We start from the raw sequence: 20,215 nt of genomic DNA, 5'->3' as shown, positions 1-20,215 counted from the left end.
ACAGCAAATTTTATCATTATCAAAATAAACTATCTCCCACAGTTCTGAATCTAAGAGACAACACAGAATCTAAAAGGAATCTTGAAAAATAATCTAATCTGCAAGGAAAGATAACAAACATAGAATATATTCTAACATCAAATATTGGAAATTAAACACAAATACATTTTATTGCTTAAAATAACAAAAACATGTAGGTAATTCCCAGTGTTTCGGGAAACAAATTGCTGTTAAGAGCATAATATGTATCGCTTTGCTTTTGCTAGATATAACAAACTTCTAGTCTAGTAATACTCTACCCTGACTATACGAAGGTATTTCAAAAAGTTCATGGAAAAATAGAATTAAAAGATAGCACAAATCTTTTCATGGACTTTTTGAAGTACCCTCATATATTAGAATAACTGGGAAAGCGATTAAGAAATATTAATACCTATCTCATTTCAGATCAATGAAATGAGATTCCAAATGGTGGGGCCCAGAGAATTATATTGCTTTTATACTCCCCCTAGGTACTCCCCCTAGGTGAGTCTAATATAACCAAAAAAACAAAAAACATTTTTCTTTTGTAAAAAAATAACAAAACTAGGTGGAATAGACAGTACCCAGCATCACTGTCTCCCACAAATCAGCCAATTCACAACTATTAAAAAGCAATGACAGTCAAGCTGGGGCCACAAGAGCTCAGGGGAAGAGGAGGAGAGACCTACAGAGTGCATGAAGGCAGGAGAAGCCACAATGAGAGAAAGAAAGGATCGCTCTGATCATTTCGAATCCTGGCCGCTTCAAGTCTTGAGCTAGTGAGCTCGAGGGGCAAGAGCTGGCAAAAGCCACAGCTGTGCCCTTCCTATGAAGTTGCTTGGAGACAGCAGGGGAGAAGAGGGCCTTAGTGACCCCCAGGCCAGCAAGACCACTAACAGTGTTCCCATGGACCCACATTGGAGCAAAGAGCCACAACAACTGAAAAAAGGAGTCACTCAGAGGCCAGTGAGTCATCACAAGGGTCCAGTGTACGGCCCGTCCCATGGTAAGTGTTTGGAGTGTGGGCGGTGGGAGAGATGGGCCCACTGGAGGAACATTGGGGCACAGCAGGGACAGCTAATCTGCCCCCCAATCAGCACAGGACAACTCAATGGAGAATGGTCAGGAATACAGCACTGCAGGGAGAGCAGTTTGCTGAAAATACTCAGGTCTAGACGAGAGTTTCCACACAACCCAGGGGTACCAGATCTCACAAGACCCAGAAGTACCTACAAAGTCAACCATTAAAACCTGAGCTGCACAAAAAAGCCTTCCCCAGGGAATCAGCAGCAAAGCAGCAATTTAGCTCAACCACAGGGCTCAAGTAGTGGTGCCCACAGGAAGTTCACCCATTTTAGAAGTAAGCAAAGGACAACAAATTAGTTCCAGTGCAGAGTTTAAGTGGTAGGAACAGCAAATAATCCAACACAGAACTGAAAGAAAAAACAAAACACCCACAGACCAGAGACAAAGTTTGATATTAACCAGTAAAGGTCTCAGACCACCAAAGAACACCTATAGAAGGACTGGTAGCCCCCTGGGCCCACAAGCCAGGGAGGGGGAGAGCCGGGGGCCTCAGCCATGCCCCCAACACCCACAACCATCCCAATGATGACCACTGAGCCTCCACAGGAAGCACCATGCCCCTCTGACACCCACATCCAGCCCAGCTACAACCACTGGTCCACCACAGGAAACACCCTGGGCTCCAAAGCCAGGGCAGTGGGGGGACAAGGGCTCCAGCCACACCCCACTGACATCTGCATTCAGCCCAGCAACAACCAAGCCACCACTGGAAGTCCCCTGGTCTTTCCTGCAGGAATGAGGGGGGTGCCACAGGCCTCAACCACTCCCCTCCTCCTTTGTCCTTCTCCCACCCTGTTTCCTTCCCCCTTCAGCTCCCCCCCTGCCACCCAACTGCTCCACAGCAACATCTTAGAATGGAAAAACAGATGGAGCCAGAGACTGCCCCTTCTCTTGCAACCAGGCATGCTGCCACTGCCATGGGGCCCACCTGGGGTCCTGAGGCTTGGAGCAGACACTGAGCCCTCCTCCTGCAACCAGGCAAGGAGCATGCCAAAACACCACTTCCATGCTTCCATGTGGGTGACCCACCACAGCCACCATAATAGCCACGGCTGCCACAAAAGCAGCAAGAAGCCACCACCACTGAGCAGATGGCCTGCCAGCCACTTGAGTGCACACATGGAGAGTCACCAGTGGAGATCAAAAGAAAAGAAGAGGATGTCTCTCTCCTCAAAGCCCATTCCGGAGTGCTAGAAGAAGCATCTATTTTATAATAGTAGTGGGGGACCTGAACACACCTCTCTCAGCACTGGATAGATCATCTAGGCAACAAATCAACAGAGAAACTGTTGCTCTTTCAGAAGGAGAGAAGAAATCTAGGGTTATCAGAGGTGGGAGGGGGGAGGGAAAGGGGATGCGGAGAGATTGGATAAGGGGCATAAAGAATAAGTACAATTTATAACAATGTATATGCTAAGAATATTGATTTGATCAACATAAAAAATTAATTTTTAAAAAAGCTTCAATCATCTGGAAAAAAACCCCATAACAAAACTACATATCTCTCGGGCTGTTCACTCTTGGTCTCTCATGGACTCTTCTTCCTTCACCTAGTCCTTAAGTGTTGGTGTTCTCAACAATTCCCTCCACTTTATTCTCAAAGTCTAGTTTCCCTATAAATACAGAGTACTCTGGCTTCAAAACTGAGAGCCTACATTCTTTTGGTCCTGGACATTACATTCACTATTTTAAATGAAAGAGAAAAAGGTAAGACTTCTACAATTTGGTCTCTTTCTTTCCTTTTAGAGATTAGGCTTGAGTCTACTGTTATGTACAAACTCTTTTTAAGAGATCTAGAAATCTGTGCTCTAGACTTTGATACTAATGCTTAGTCAATTCAAAGCTATTCTTTTGTTCATCTGTTTGATTCTTTATCTTGTGGCTCCAGACTTGAGGGTTATTCTCTCTCCCTTACTTTGCTTCCTTCTAACCTCTAAGGCCAGGATGTAGTTATACTTTCGGCCATTGGATAAATAAGGCATATAATCCTTGACACCTAAGGATTTAACATCTGTGGTTCCAAGTATTCCTAAGCAACCCCAAAGGTCCATAACACAAAGTAATTTTTAATTGTGGTAAGGCAATAAATTTGAAGCCCATGGGCTATGAGGTAAGTTTTGAGACGGAGTCTAGGAAAATTCTTAACACCAGCACTACAACAAACCTTTGTTTTTTTCCACCTAGCACTTATTGTCTGATTTGCTGGAATTCTTAAGATGTATTCCAGTGCTATTTGTGACAGTGAGAAAATCTTAAGCTATAATCTTCATGAAAATAAAGGATCTAACACATCATCACTATAGTGATGCAAACCTTTATGCTAATAGGCAGAATGGCTAGGTATAGAGAGTACTGAAGGTCAATGAAAGGGAAAGTCATGGAAGATGAGGGTGTTACATAAACTCCACCCCCTAACTCCCTTAGGAACAGCAGGATAATAGAGTTATGTACCTCCAGCTTCTCCTGACGACTTTGGAAAAGGAACAGGACCATCGCTTGGATGCCATCTGTTTATTATTGGTCTCTGCCCTCTACCCAGTGTAAAGTCTATGAGGGTAGGGACTATGTCTTATTCATTCCTGAGTCACCAGCACCTAGAACTGGGCCTGGCTCAACATACATTCTCAACAAATATTTATCAAATGAGTAAAAATGTCAGAGAAGTTACAAAAGCAATTTAATACCTAGAGGAATAAAGAGAATTTATTCTTCTTTATTCATTTAATGCTTCCTAGAACTGGAAGATGCTTATCTGGCTTGGCATTACCCTAACTTCTTCATAATATTAATATAAAAATGTTCTTTATTCATGTGTTTTCCTTTTTAATTTTAGACATAGACATGGGATAAAGATTCACTTTAAGTAACTTTACAGTTATTTCCCTTCAAAGAAAACATGTTGAATGAAGCTTAAAAAGCCAGGTATCCAAAAATTATAAATTACTTACCAATTTACCTATAAAATATTCTTGCCCAAAAGGTTAAACCCAAATGTAAACAAGTCTCTGAAAGCAGCAGTGGTTTCCAACTCTGGTTGCACTTTAGAACTGAATTTGACACTATACTCTTTTAGAAGAAAAAGACATTAATGAGTAATTCAGAACTTCACACACACAAAAAATGACTCATTATTTCTCCCCATTTTAAAATGTAAGATAAACCCTGGCTCTTTAGAGGAATGACTGATGCCAGGTTTGGGGAAGGAAATATACAAGATGAGCCTGGGATATCATGTGCTAGAAAGCAAGGGAGTTATCAAAGACAAATGGGTCACATCAGAAGGACACAGGAATAAATATCAAGGGGTTTCAATTAGACAAAAATGGGACAATTTGAGCATTAAAAAGGAAAAGGAATGCAAGTGATAGGAAGCACAATGAGTACAGGTATTTCTGCTATAATGCAGGAATAAACAAAACAAAACAAACGAAAAGTGTTTTACAATATCAGAACAACAATAACTGGCCTTATGTGGGGGAGACTAGGATTAGGAGCTTACAACTCAAATCCTATTCAACTTTCTAGTTATAACACAAAGGAAAAACAATAACAGTCCTAATAAAACTATAAGCCCAATTAAAAAGATGTGTTAATTCCTGTACAGTAAAATATTACAATAAATTTGACTTTAACAACAACAAGTGAAAGCCTTTGAAAGAATAGGGTGAGGAAGGGTTGTGGTTGCTGGGGTTGAGGCTTGCCACACAGGCAAGGGCAAAATGCACAGAAAGTTAAGTACCTACAGAACAAGCACCTCCAAGACAATTAAACTGAACCAGTGGAATGCAAGGGAATGAGGACCATGTATTGTGAGAGAGTGCCATCTACTGGTGGCTTGCAGTATCTGGCCGTATTAGTGTATTTGGCACTCAGCTGGTTTTACTTTCTGAGACACATTAACCTCTATGAAAAATCACCTAGGAATCAAGGTGATTTCCTTGCTATGCTGACATCATCCATTTACTAATGAATTTTGTATGAACTAATTCACATTAGAGAAGAGATTATATATAATAAGTTCATAATTGTTCTCTAAAAGAGAAAACAAAACAAAAAATCATCTCATTGGTAATCATTAAAAAGAAGTAGGATATTAACATCTTATTCCAAAAATTTATAAATATCCTGTAAGATCTGTATTTCAAGGTAACCACCAAAGATCCCTAACAAATAAGAGAAGTGTCTTCTTTATAGATAATTCCAGCCAATAAGTGTGGAAGAAATAACTAGGAAATCACCATTTTACAAACTAATTAATCAATTGCTTGAGGTAACACTCACCCGCGGCTCAACCTATTAGATGAAAAGCTGATGGGAACTTTTACAAGGGAGAAATCAGGCTGTCACCACTTGAATCCACTGTTCAACCTTAGAATTACTAAAAGTGGGATAACCACTGAGCTTCCCAATGTGATACAATAAGTATACAGCACCACTTATAAAATATTCTTGACAAAAAAAGTTAAGCTCAAATTTGACCAAGCCCCTTAGAGCAGACGTTCTCAGCCCTGATTGCACATTAGAAATACCTGAGAAGCTTTTTAAACTACACTTGCCTGGGCCCCACCTGTCACCAGCTCAATCAACATCTCTAAAGGTGAGGCTCAGTCAGGAATCTTCAGTTTTTTAAAAATATTTTAAAAAACATCCCTGTGTGATTCTAATGTGCAACTAGAGTTGAGGACCACTATTCAATGCATAGTCAATTAAATGTCAACTTTTTAAAAAAAGAGTTAAGAGGATCTACTTTATAGTATATGCGGCATAGAGCAGTGCTTCTCAAATTTTAATGTCAATCAATCCCCTGGAGATCTTGCTAAAATACAGGCTCTGATTCAGTAGGTCTGGGGTGCCTCAGACTCTGTTCCCAGATGCTAATGCAGCCAGTTGGCTTTGAGTAGAGAGGATATAGACCAGTCCAGTAGAAATATGAGAGTCACATAGGTAATTTAAAATTTTGTAGTAGCCACATTAAAATGCAGGTAAAATTAATTTTAATAATATACTTATTTAACCCAATATATCCAAGTTGTTATTTCAACATGTTGTCAAGATAAAGTTACTGAGATATTTTACAATATTTATTTCATACTATCTGATATGTATTTCACACAGGACATCTCAATTCAGACTAGCCACATTTCAAGTGTTCAACAGCCACATGTGGCTAGTGGCTAATGTATTGCCAACATGGGTATAAAGAACAAGTTAAATGAACCATTAGGAAATAATTCTGAATGCTGGGCACTCTGTAGGAAAAGTCTACAAATAGACAATGGTAGGAAAAGAAAAAGTGGGGGAAAATGCTCTAAATTAAGAGGCTTAAAAGACGTAACTATGTTATGTATGACTTTTAATCCTGATTCAAAAAAACCAACTATAAAAAGATATTTTTTAGACAATTTTGGAAATTTTGTTATGAATGAGCATTAGATGATAAAATCAGTTTCTGCTTTTATCAAGTGTGATTATGTAAGAAAATGTTTTAAAGTACATAGGAATAAAATGATAAGATTTTCTCAAAGATAGTTTAGCATAAAGAAAAAGAAAATGAGAAGGAAAATATATAAAGCAAATGTGACAGACTCCTCTTGGTAACTGTACAATCTAGGTGATGTGTAATCAGGGGTTTACTGTATTGTACAATTCTCTTTTGTGCACACTTGAAAATTTCTTAAAAACTAAAAAAAGTAATAGCTTTAGAATCTAAATGCTAATTTTAATTTAAAAAATTTATTGTGGTAAACTACATATAACATATGAGGGTACTTCAAATATTTCACAGAAAGATTAATATGATCTTTTAATTCTATTTTTCCATGAACTTTTTGAAGTACCCTTGTATACCATCTTAACCATTTTTAAGTATACAGTCTAGTGGTATTAAATATTCATAATGTTGTGAAACAGTCACCATCATCCATCTCCATAACTCTTCATCTTGTGATACCAAAACTATACCCATTAGACAATAACATCCCATTCTCTCCCTCCCCCAGCCACTGGCAGCCACTACTCTTTGTCTCTATGATTTTTACTACTCTAAGTAACTCATATAAGTGGAATCAAAGTTTTTGTCTTTTTTAACTGGCTTATATCACTTAGCATAATGTCCTCACACTTCATCTATACTGCAGAATTTCCTTCCTTTTTCAGCTAAATAATATTCTATTACATGGATATACCAGATTTTGCTAATCCATTCATCCAGAAAAGACACTCTGATAATCTATCTTTTAAAATCTATTGAGACTTAAATTGTGGCCTCACATATGGTGTCTCCTGGAAGATGTCCAATTTGCACTTGCGAAGAATGTGTATGCTACTGTTTGTTGATGGGTAGGGTGTTCTGTATATGTTAGATCTAATTGTTTTATTGTGTTAAGTTCTTTAGTTCCTTATTTACCTTCTCTCTGGTTGTTCTGTCCATAACTGAGAGAGGGTTATTGAAATCTCCAACTATTATTGTAGAACTGTCTATTTCTCCCTTCAATTCTGTTATTTTTTGCTTAATATATTTTGATGGTCCGTCATTGTGTGTATAAATGTTTATTATTTCTTCTTGCTGTACCAAACCTTTTATTAATATATAATGTCCTTTTCTGTGTCTTGCAACCTTTTTTATTTAAAGTCTATTTTGTCTGATATTAGCATAACCACCCTGCTCTCTTTTGCTTACTGTCTGCATGGAATATCTTTTTCCATCTGTCTGTGTCTTTGGATATAAAGTGAGTGTCCTGTAGATAGTATATAGTTGGATCATGCATTTTTTTCCATTCTGCCCATCTCTGATTGGAGATTTTAATCAATTTACATTTAATTACTGATAAGGAAGGACTTCTATCATTTTGCTATTTGTTTTTTACATGCCTTATAGCTTTTTTATCCCTCACTTCCTGCATTACTGTCTTATTTTGTGTCTAGTTTTTTTTTTGTAGTGCAGTATTTAAATTTCTTTCTCATTTCCTTATGTGTATACTCCAGTTATCTTCTTTGTGGTTACCATGGAGATTTTATACACCCCAAGGTTATAGCACTCTATCTTGAATTTATACCACCTTAACTTCAATAATATACAAAAACTGCTCTTTCACAGCTCTGTCCTCACCTGTTTCAGTTACTGATGTCAAAAAAATTATACCTTTTGGAGCATGGTGTTGACAACAACAATTTGTCACGGGTTTGGATCAGGCATTGGTAAGCCACCAAAAAAAAAATCCTTATATATTGTGTCCCCCATAACATAAATTAATAATTATTTTAAATGCATTAGTCTCATAAATTATGTAGAGCTGCAAATCAAAGGTATAATAATAACAGCTTTTAGACTAATACTTTTTTTGAATGTATTAGTCTCTTAAATCATGTACAAAACAAAAGTAGAGTTACAAATCATTATTTCAATAATACTAGCTTTTATAAATGCCCAAGGTTTATCTTTATTGAGATCTTTATTTCTTCAGACAGCTTCAAATTACTATCTGGTGTCTTTTCATCTTACCTTGCAGGATTCACTCTTGCAAGGCAGGTCTAGTGGTAATGAACTCCCTCAGCTTTTGTTTATCTTGGAGCATCTTAATTTCTCCCTCCCTTTTTTTTTTTTTTTTCCTTTTTGTCTTTTTTCGTGACCGGCAATGGATCGCAACCCTCAGTGTTGCCCCCGTACCGGACTGGGACCGGCTATGGGATCACAACCCTCGGTGTTGCTCCTGCACCTCGCTCAGCCAGCGAGCGGCCGGTCTGTATGTGGGATCCGAACCTCGGCGGGAGCGCCGCCGTGCTTCCCAAGCGGTGCACTGTAGCAGTGCGCCACCGGGCCGGCCCCCTCCCTCACTTTTGAAGGCCGGTTTTGCCAGATATAGGATTCATGGTTGATAGGTTTTTCTTTTTTTTTTTTCCTTTTAGTACTTTGAATATATCAGCCCACTGCCCTCTGGCCTCCAGAGTTTCTGCCAAGAAATCTGCTAATGATCCTTTGTATGTGACAAATTGCTTCTCTCTTGCTGCTTTCAAGATCCTCTCTTTGTCTTTGTCTTCAAAAGTTTGATTGTAATGTGTCTTAGTGTGAGTCTTTTTGAGTTATCATAGAGTTCACTGAGCTTCTTGAAAGTTTATATTATCTTTGATCAAATTTGGGAAGTTTTCAGCCATTATCTCTTCAAATATCCTCTCTGCCCTTTCTCTCTCTCTTCTGCCTTCTGGGATCCCCACAGTGCATCTACTGGTCCACTCACAGTGTCCCACACGTCTCTTAGACTCTTGTTCATTTTCCTTCAGACTTTTTTTTTTCTGTTCCTCAGACTTGATAATTTTCATTGTCCTCATTTCATGTTCACTGATTCTTTTTTCTGCCTACTCAAATCTGCCCCTGAATCCCTCTAGTGAATTTTTCATTTCAGTTATTGCACTTTTCAGCTCCATTATTTCTTTTTGGTTTCTCTTTAGGTTTTCTATCTCTTTATTTATTGTTATTTTGTTCATACATCATTTTCTCAACTTTCTCCAGATCTTCCTTTAATTCTTTGAACATCTTTAAGACAGTTGTTTCAAAGTCTTTGTCTAGTAGATCTGCCATCAGGTCTTTTTCAATGACAGTGTCTGTTGATTTATTTTTTTCCTTTGAATGGTCTATACTTTCCTGTCTCTTTGTATGCATTCAAATTTTTTGTTGAAAACTGGACATTTGAATCTAATAATGTGGTAACTCTGGAAATCAGATTCTCTCCCTTCCCCATGGTTTTCTGGTGTTATTTTTTATTTGTTTGTTTAATTGTTATAGGCTGTTCTGTGCCAAGGATCAGTCTGAGGTATAAACTTAAGGTCTTCTTGGGTCTCTTCTGAGCCTGAGCTTTTCTCTGAAAGTTACGCAGTCACTTTCTTATTTTCACTCTGTATGTAGTTGTTTTTGAATGTCCTAGTCTTCAAAGTCTGGCTCTCAAATGAGAAGGGGGGAAAAGGGTACTAACCCTTTATATCCCCTAGAAGCCACCTCTGGCTGGAGTGAGAGGGACCTGCAATAGGTGTGAGAGAAGTGCAAAAACAATGACTGCCTGCCTCTTTGTCTGCACCTCTGTGATCAGAAGCAGCAATGAGAGATCAGAGCACAGGTGCCTGATATTTGGAGGACAGGGTGCTTTTTGCCCATCCTGACACCTGCAAACTGCGTACAGGTTGCTCCAGAACACCTGCACAGCTGCCTTCCACAGGGCTAGTGACATGGGGTGCTGCTATTGTGCTATGAGATGAAATTGCCTGAAATTAACTGCAATTTACATCCCAGGCTTCTCCTGGATGTTACAAACCTTCAGCAGACTCCAGAGTTCTAAAACAGTTACATCAGACAGATTCTGCTAGTGCACTTGTTGTTCATATGGGGAGACAGATTCTTGGTACTTCCTACTCTACCATTTTCTCAGATTGTCCTAATTTTAACTTTTAAACAGGTCAATTAAATGTTAAAGAATTGAAATAAGTGAACAAAAATATCTGTATATTAATAACAATATGTGCATTATTTACAAATTTTAATTTAGGGAGCCTTCTTTTTTTCCATGTACTCAATGTAAAACATTTACTAAATAAGGATGCCAAAAGTAAGTCTTTTTCCTATTCTAATGAGTCACTTCTCAATGAAATATAATATTGTAGTCCCATCTATTACTAGGCCTCTCACTCAAATATATGGATATCTGCTCTATAGGAGAATCTGCAGTTTTAATGAAATATATCATAACTAACGGCAGTGAAATAACATCCATATCAAGTTGGTACCCTTTCCTGTTGTAAGAAAATACAGCAGAACATGGTTTTACCTATCCGCATCTGGCCTTTTTCTCTTCTAGACGCACTTCCTCAATTTTTTCTGTCCTTGTATAGATATGGAATATGTAAGATATATTAACATGATCGTAATTAAAAATTTTAATAACAATTGTCAACTGTCAAAATACATACATGACCAGATGACTAGGAGCTGACATAATTTGTTCTTTATTAAGTGAGCCACATAGCATCATTGCTCTCTCTTGTTAGGATTTGTGCCATTCATTCTAAACTTGTGAACCAGGATGGCATACCATCATTGACTTATGGTTTGCAGGCTGCAAGGTCCATCATCACCTCTCTCCATGAACCACACCAAATAGGCTCTTGAACTATAACGATGGCCTAGTTTTAACATTGAATGATTCTTTACTTCTACTATTTAGACTCTTCAGTTTCTTCACCAGGGAATGCTACAGGACATGTTACTATCACTGTATAATTTTTCAAACCATGAATAGAAAAAAATTCATCAGCTAACTAGATAAAACTCCTTGTTACACATTTTACTGGTATTAAGTATAATAAAGGTGTTCAGGTTTTGCACACTGTTCTGTGGCTGTCTATTCCCGAGGTGTGCACTACACGTTTTACAAAGAATCATTTGTACAGCACATCATCTATCTGAAGATCTAAACCTGTGGAAGTTGCAAAGGCTCCCTCTCATATATGGCACTCCCTAAGTAACATTGTGATTGATGATATCAATCTAACTACCTCACTAGCTTGCGAGTCCCTTGAAAAAAGAGAGGATGCCTTATTCTCCTCTATATTCTCAGCTAGTGATACAATCCCCAGCACAAAGTATACATTTAAATAAATGTTTATTGAATAAAACTAAATTCAAAAATGAAAAGTTTTTCTACCAATTAGCACAGATAAATATGATAATAAGTTTTAAAAAGGCCCTAAACACAATACATTTCATAATCTTATGACAAATTTACCATATATTGATCCAAAGTATAATTGATGCATTAGACTTGTTAATCTTTATTTTACTGAATGAAGTTTAATATATAAATAAAATTGAGTTAAAACAGTTATTGAAGCAACATAAAATCAAGCTGTCCCACAGATTTCAATAAAACTACAAGAATTAAAACCTAAAATAATGCTATATTTCCCAATGAAACAACGTTATCCCTACTCATAATATCTGCAGCTTTAAAATGTTTCAATATTTAAAAACTCCAACCATAAAATAATCATTCAAATGTACCTTTCCCAAGGCCTTGTAAAATATTCCAAAATACTGCATCAAACATGAATGAGAAAAGTTACAAGTGGCACCTGTTAAGTAGTAAGTAAACATGTATGTCTCCCTCACACACAGTATATACAAATCCATATTATGATTTTAAACATTAACCCAACTGCCATTTAGAAATTAGAACTCAAAAGTGAATTTCTTAAAACTCAGAGATATAATACAATCAACTCTGAACTCATTGTTTATTCCATAGCATTTTGGCGTGATAAGGTAAAACACCTTTAATTTTCTACTTATCTTTCTGAGTAAATTTATTAAGGAGATTTTAAGGTTCTATAAATCGAAGTAGAGGAATAAACATTCTTTGAATGCCTCCTTTTTCTAGTATCCTATACCTGATACCACTTAATACTCATAATGATCTACAAGGTGAGTATTATCTCTATTTTACAGATGAAGAAACAGAGGTTCCAAGACATTAATTAATTCAAGATTTAGCTCATAACTGGCAAGTGTACAGCCATTATCTGAACACAGTCCTGATTTGCAAGAAAGGTTTAGGGTACTAAACAGTACTCCTGTACTGTTCCATACTAACTTGTACTCTATTGCCAAAACTACAAAATGTTCAAATTTTATGAGTATTCAAAAACATAATCAAAGAATACTTTAATAGCAGTCCAAAATACATCTTACCATTAAGAAACATATAAAAAGAAAAGTTAAGTGACACAGGATTTAAATCATCCACAAAAAGATAATCAACATAATATAGAAGCAAACATCATATGTCTCATATTCTGTTTGTTAATATTCCTTTTCTGACCTTTTCCTTTATACATTATAAATTTTAATTTTCTCAGGGCCACTTTTATCTTCTCAGGATTAAGAAAGAGAATTTCAGCTTTGATTGCAGGCTTTCCTGACTGTTGGTAAAAAAAAAAAAAAAAGCAACTCGGCAACATAAAAAAAATTCATTCTCTCCCTATAGCTGAAAAAATGCCCATGCTATTCTGCATCTTAAAGCTGATTTTGATAAAGTAGTTAATTGTGAAAATTCACAAAGGAATTTATCTTACTACTCTCCTGTTCAATATCCTTGAAATTGGTTTTTGTACAAAGGAATTTTGTAAGACAACTTAAACCTATACAGAGATTGTAGCCATATTATGTGAAAGTAAATCTTTAAGCTCTAAACTCAAGAAAATAGTCTAATTCTGATCAGTGGTCATAATTTTTCTATTTGTTGCTCTCATAATATTGTTTTTGGTAAAATCTCCTTAAAGGTATTAAAAACAATTGTAAAGTTCCCTTGTAAAATCAAGACAATCAATCATACTCTTCTATCATAGAAGCATGATAAAACCATAACTCAGGTAGATTATTTTATCAAACTAAAAAGTTTGAGTATATTACCAAAAGTAAAATAAATTAAATTTGATCCATTCAAACTTAATTCTTCAAATAAAAATATCTCTTTTGGTTAAGAAATTGATTTCATAATTATTTTTAAGTTAAAAGCATTCATATAAACTACCAGTGTTACTTTCAAAAGAAAAATGAAATAATCTTTTTAATCTTTTAATTGCAAAGAAATAACCAGAAATCTCTATTGTTTGGCTCTTGATATTTTTCTCCCTGCTTAATGGAAGCAAGGAGTTACGTGAAGTGTTAACCTGGCCCTCAGTGAGTGATGCCCCATAGGACAAACCCTCTTTACAATATCAGAAAAAACAGGAGAAACAATATGTGGACATAATTCTTTCATCAAGATACAAATTCCTTGAAATATGAAATTTTTTGGTCTTTAATAAAACATTTTTTACTAATAAAACCATCTTTTATATTTACTTAGTCTCAAAGTATCACCTTTCAAATTACATGTTAATTACAAAAGGAACAACAGTAATTATACAAATGAGGAAAACACCTTAACCACATAATTAAAATTAACATCACTTATTAAGGGCCAACAGACTTCATGTGCCTCAGGATGTCATATACTGAAAAGAACATACCACTTATGTTGTATTCCATCCAAAAATGGATACGCTCATTCTAATCATGAGGAAAAAGCAAACAAGCACAAATTAAGGGACATTCTATAAAATTAGTAGTCTATATTCTTCAGAAATATCGATCTCATAGGAGACAAAGACTGAGAAAATTTTCTAAGTTTAAAGCAACTAAAGAGACTGACAATTAAACGCAGAATGTGAGCCTGAATTGGATCTGGTAGCAGAGAAACAAAAGTTTCAATAAGGGACATTATTCGGACAATTGATTAAATTGGAATATGAATTATAGATAAGATGAAAGTATTGTATCAATTTAAGTTTCTTAGGCTGATAACTGAACTATGATTATATACCTTTGTTCTTAGGAGGGACACACTGAAGCAGTAAGGCACAGAAAAGTATGATGTATGCAACCTTCCAGAAGGTTAAAAAAAAATGTATGTGTATATGGCAAGAGGGAGAAAATTATAGGACAAATGTGGCAAAATGTGAAAATTAGTGAATCTAGGAAAGGTCATATGGGAATTCTCTGTACTATCCTTGTGACTTTTCTGAAAGTCTGAAGTTATTTCAAAATAAAAAATTTAAAAACCATCCTTTAAGATGAAATAAATATTAATGTGTGAAGATTTTCATCATAAGCAATTAACTGATAAAAGCAAGTTTGACAAAATGATATAATCAGTACAAATGCTTTGAATAATAACAAGTTAAGAAGCTTGTACCAGAATATATCTCAGTGTACAGCTTTCTTCATCAAAAAAAAAGTCTTCCTACAAAAACAAAGTCAGCTGTGCTAAACCATGCCTAGTGACATTCTGGCACAATTTGGTAACAAATAGTTTATGCACCAGCACTGCACTTTTAGGTACTGGTCTAATATACAATCTTTTTGCAGTCAGTCAATCAATAACTAACTCAGTAAATAAATACTTTAAAAATTATGTATTTGCATTTGTTAGAATATGCACCAAGTTATAATGGTTAACTCTGGGTAGCACAACTGAAGGTGATTTTTATTTTCTTGTATTTTCTAATGTTTCTGCAATGAACATGGATTACTTTTGTGATAAGAAAAACAAAAGTAAACTTTTAAAAAAGGGTAAGTGAAAAAATTAATAACAGGCAATCGATTTTCTTGGAATTTGAATCCTGTGTCAAAACACATTTTGTCTTAATGTTTACACACTGTCAACATTTTTCTAAAAGTATCTCACTTACAGCTGATCTTGCAGCTCCACAATGATATATTCTAATTGTTCCTTTTCCAACTTATGTGCCAGATCAGAATCTTCAATCCTTTGAAGTAGTATTTTATTCTGGGAGACAGATTCAGACAGTTGGTTCTCTCGAAGTCGTAAGAGTTCTTCAAGATAAGCCTGGAAATATATCACCAAAAATATAGCAACTGCAAAATTCTAATATATATCATTAAGATAAATGCTGAGTAGCTGAAATGTTACTCTTATTAATATTACAATAAAACAATTTCAAAGTATTACTGATGAATCAGAAAAGACGATTTTTTAATTGAATACAAAAATTTAACATATATTCTCAATTTTAAAAGCTCTTCTCACAAGTTTGAGCAAATTTGTTTGTAATTAAGGCAAAACTTAGCTAAAGCATCATAAGTTCTAAGCTCCATAACAGTGATAAATACCTGCCTCCTAGCTTCAAAATACAGACCTAATTACAGAACGACCAATCAGAAAGCTTCCTCTATGTGATTTTTCAAAAACACATAGATATTAACCTGTTAGTGGGAGGCAATATAATGTTTTGGTTAGGCCTGCAGGCTTAGAGACTGCCTAGTGTCATATTTCAGTTTGACCATTTATCAGCTATGTGTCCTTGGGCAAGTTACTTAACCTTTCTGTGCCACAGTTTCATCTTATTATAAAAAAGTGGGAACAATAATCCTATTTGGGAGGATAAAATTAATCAATATAGGTAAACTGCTTAGAACAGTGACTGGTACACACTGCATGCAATGTAAAATTACTAGCTATTATTATTAGCAAACACCTAATAGATATGAGACTTCTTGATTGATCCCCTGTCTTTTATCCATTTACTCATTTACTGTTTCTTTGTCCTTCTCTGCTTTCTGGGAGACTTTGTTGGATATATCCTTTAAACCCTTATACTAAATTTTTGAATTCAGGGAATCATATTTTAAATTTTCAGTAGCTCTTTCATGTTTTCTGATTATTCCCTTCTCATGGCATCCTATTCTTTTTAGTTGTAATGTGCTTTCACATTCCTCTGTGAATTTATTAATTAGAATCTAAATTAATTACAATCTTCTTTTTTTAAAGTGTTCTCTGTACTATTACATGTTGTCTTATTCATGTGTCATTAACAAACTGTTTCAGCTGTTTTAGTTTTATGATACATGTTAATAGTAGCTAATACTATTCTCTATCTTCTTTTTCAAATTTTTTCCTGACTATACTTGTTCTTCCATAATGAAAAATCAAAAAATCAAAAGTAAAGTTAATTTTTACAAATATATATACAGCTTAAAATAAACTATATATGAATATTTACAAACATTAGTAATTAAAGAATACTCATATACTCACCACCTGGATTACTCAACAATACTTTAAGAGCCAAGATAATGCCTTCCCCTGATCATACCCTTCTGCCTCCTCTGTAAAGATAACAATATCCTGAGATTTGTATTTAACATCCCTTTGCATTTCTTCCTAGTTTTACCACAGATGTATGTCTTTTTAAACAATATATTGTTTAGCCTTGCTGGGTTTTGCTTATATTCTTTTGAAACTTGCTTTTTCATCTACACTGATGAATCTAGCTACACTTCATTTACTCTCAATACTGTTTAGTATTCCACTGCATGAATACTGCAGTTTATTCACTCTCCTGAAATTAGCCACGTGGCTTCTTCTAGGTTTTTCTTAATATAAACAATATTGCTGTGAACACACTGAGTTTATGACTCATGGTACACACATCCAAGACTTTCTAGGAGATACTCATATGACTAGGACTAGTATTGCAGGTATAGGCTATGCATATCTTCACATTCACTAGAAAATGCCAAATTGTTCTTAGTATTGTTTTTATATTTTTATACTAATCACATTCCCACCTGACATTATATTCACATGACCTTACACTAATATCAAAATTATATTGGACCCATTAAATTCATTGAAAAATATTTCTTTTTCTGTTCTGTCAGTGTAAGATAGGGATCGCTGCCTTTTGAATATTTAGTATACTCTACCCTCCCAAACCAAAAAAGTCTGATGATTTTTTTTTTCAGTGAGGGGTAGGTAGATTTTAAAGTACTTATTCCATTTTTAAAATGGCTATAGGTCTATCGGTTTTGGTTAATACTCATTAAAATTAAGAAATAAAGGTCATCCAGATTGGAAAGGACGAAGTTAAACTATCCCTATTTGCAGATGACATGATCCTATATATAGAAAAACCTAAAAACTCTACCAAAAAACTTTTGGGGCTGATTAACAATTTCAGTAATGTTACAGGATATGAAACCAACACCCCCAAATCATTAGTGTTTTTATACTCCAACAATGAACTAGCAGAAAAAGAAATCAAGAAAACAAGCTGATCTACAATAGTAACCAAAACAAACAAAAACCCCCCTAGGAATCAATTTAACCAAGGAGGTGAAAGATCTCTACAATGAGAACTACAAAAGAGTACTGAAAGAAACTGAAGAGGACTCAAAAAGGTGGAAAGACATACCACGCTCTTGGACTGGAAGAATTAGCATTGTGAAAATGTCCATACTACCCAAAGCAATCTACAGATTCAATACAATCCCCATCAAAATACCAATGCCATTCTTCACAGAAACAGAAAAAAAAATCCTAACATTCATATGAAACAACAAAAGACCCCGAGTAGCCAAAGCAATCCTGTGCAAAAAAAGATAAAGCCAGAGTCATAACACTACCCAACTTCAAATTCTATTACAAAGCTATTGTAACAAGAACAGCACAAAAACAGAAACTCAGATCAATGGAACAGAATAGAACACCGAGGAATCAACCTGTGTACTTACAGCCAACTGACCTTGACAAAGGCAACAAGAATATACATTGGGGAAAAGACTGCCTCTTCAATAAATGGTGCAGGGAAAACTGGACATCCATATACAGAAGAATGAAACTGGACCTGTGCCTCTCACCATATACCAAAATCAACTCAAAATGGATTAAAGACTTAAATGGAAGACCTGAAACGATAAAATTACTAAAAGAAAACATAGGGGAAACACTCCAGGAAGTAGGACTGGGTAAAGACTTTATGAATAAGACCCCAAAAGAACAGCAACAAAAGAAGAAATAAAGAAATGAGATTATATCAATCTAAAAAGCACAGCAAATGAAACAATCAACGGAGTGGAAAGACAACCTATGGAATAGGAGAAAATATTTGCAAACTCTGTATCTGACAAGGTATTAATATCCAGTATGTATAAGGAACTCAAACAACTTCACAGTAGAAAAACAAATAATCCAATTAAAAAATGAGCAAAGGAGCTGAACTGATGTTTTTCAAAGAAAGACATACAAATGGACAACAAGTACATGAAAAAATGCTCAAAGTCACTAAGCATCAAAGAAACGTAAATCAAAATGACATTGAGATATAATCTCACGTCAGACTGGCCATTATTAAAAAGAGCGAGAATAACAAATGCTGGCAAGGATGCAGGGAAAGGGGAACTCTTCTATACTGTTGGTGGGACTGTAAATTAGTAGTCATTAAGGAAAACATTATGTAGGTTTCTCAAACAACTACCATATGATCCAGATAGAACTTCCGTACAATCCAGCAAATCCCACTTCTGGGTATATACCCCAAAGAATGGAAGTCATCACGTTAAAAGGATACCTGCACTCCCATGTTCATTGCAACTCTATTTACAATGGCCAAGATATGGAACCAACCTAAATGTCCATCAATGGATGACTGGATAAGGAAAATGTGGTATATATACACCACAGAATAATACTCTGCATAAAAAAAGAATGAAATTCTGCTGTTTGCAGCAACATGGATGAGCCCGGAGAAAATTATGTTAAGTGAAATTAGCCAGACACAGAAAGAGAAACATTGCATTTCCTCACTCATAACTGGGAGGGAGGGAAGGAGTAAAGGAGGGAGGGAGGGAGAGAGACAGAGAATGAGAGACTCTCGAGAAAAAGAGAAAGAAAGAGAGAAAGAAAAACAACAATTATATGTTGAACTTTCAGAAGGAGAGAACAAACCTAAGGATACTAGACATGGGGGGCGGAGAAGGGATTCATCAGGTAAGGAGCATAAAGAATAATTATGATTTGTAATAATGAATATGCTAACAAAAATTTCTTCATCTAAGTTTTCTAAGGTATTGGCATAAAATTGTTAAAATTTTTCTCTAATAATTATTGGGAGGATTTCTGCTCCATTTATAGTTATGCCATCTACTCTTTTCAATTTTAAAATTGTCCATCTGTACCTTAATGTTTTTAAAAATTTAATTATTCTTGGTAGGATTTGTCTATCTCATTAGTTTTTGCAAATAATCAGTTTTTGTTTTGTTAATTCTGTTTCTCTGTTTTATTTCGTCAACATCAGTTCTCTGTTTCCTTCTTTTGAACTGCTTTGGTTATTCTTTGCCTATTTCTTGAATATTTCTGTTTAATTTTCATTCTTTCTTTTCTAACTGAAGTACTTCTACAAGTACAGCACACGGTGCGACTTACAACTGTTAGAATACATTGTTTTCATTCTCATTCGTTTTTAAGTATTTCTTCATTTCTTGTTGACTCATAATTTAGAAATTTTCCATGGGTGGTATGTGGGTGGTGGTAACTTTTTGTATTGATATCTAACTTTATTGCATTGTGATCACTATTGTATCATTTCTTTGGTATTTTTTTTTTTTTTTTTTCCTTTCTGCCTTTTTTCCATGTCCGGCAACGGATCGCAACCCCCAGTGTTGCCCCCGTACCGGACCGGGGACCGGCCCCGGGATCGTAAGCCTCCGCGATCCCCCCGCGCC

At 35.6% G+C, this 20,215-nt stretch overlaps 1 protein-coding gene across 1 annotated transcript in view; it reads right to left on the bottom strand.

Moving 5' to 3' along the window:
• The window catches only part of RUNDC3B (RUN domain containing 3B), a 159,994-nt gene that overhangs the window by 36,055 nt on the left and 103,724 nt on the right, over positions 1–20,215 (bottom strand). Inside the window, exon 10 of the mRNA XM_008586033.1 lies at positions 15,382–15,539. Within this exon, the coding sequence (XP_008584255.1) occupies positions 15,382–15,539 (158 nt within the window). The remainder of the gene's footprint in view (positions 1–15,381; positions 15,540–20,215) is intronic.

Source organism: Galeopterus variegatus, unplaced genomic scaffold (assembly GCF_000696425.1).
Source record: "Galeopterus variegatus unplaced genomic scaffold, G_variegatus-3.0.2 Scaffold3810, whole genome shotgun sequence".
NCBI classification, from domain to species: domain Eukaryota; kingdom Metazoa; phylum Chordata; class Mammalia; order Dermoptera; family Cynocephalidae; genus Galeopterus; species Galeopterus variegatus.
The sequence above is the reverse complement of the archived record's forward strand: the minus strand, read 5'-3'. Positions and strand labels throughout refer to the sequence as shown.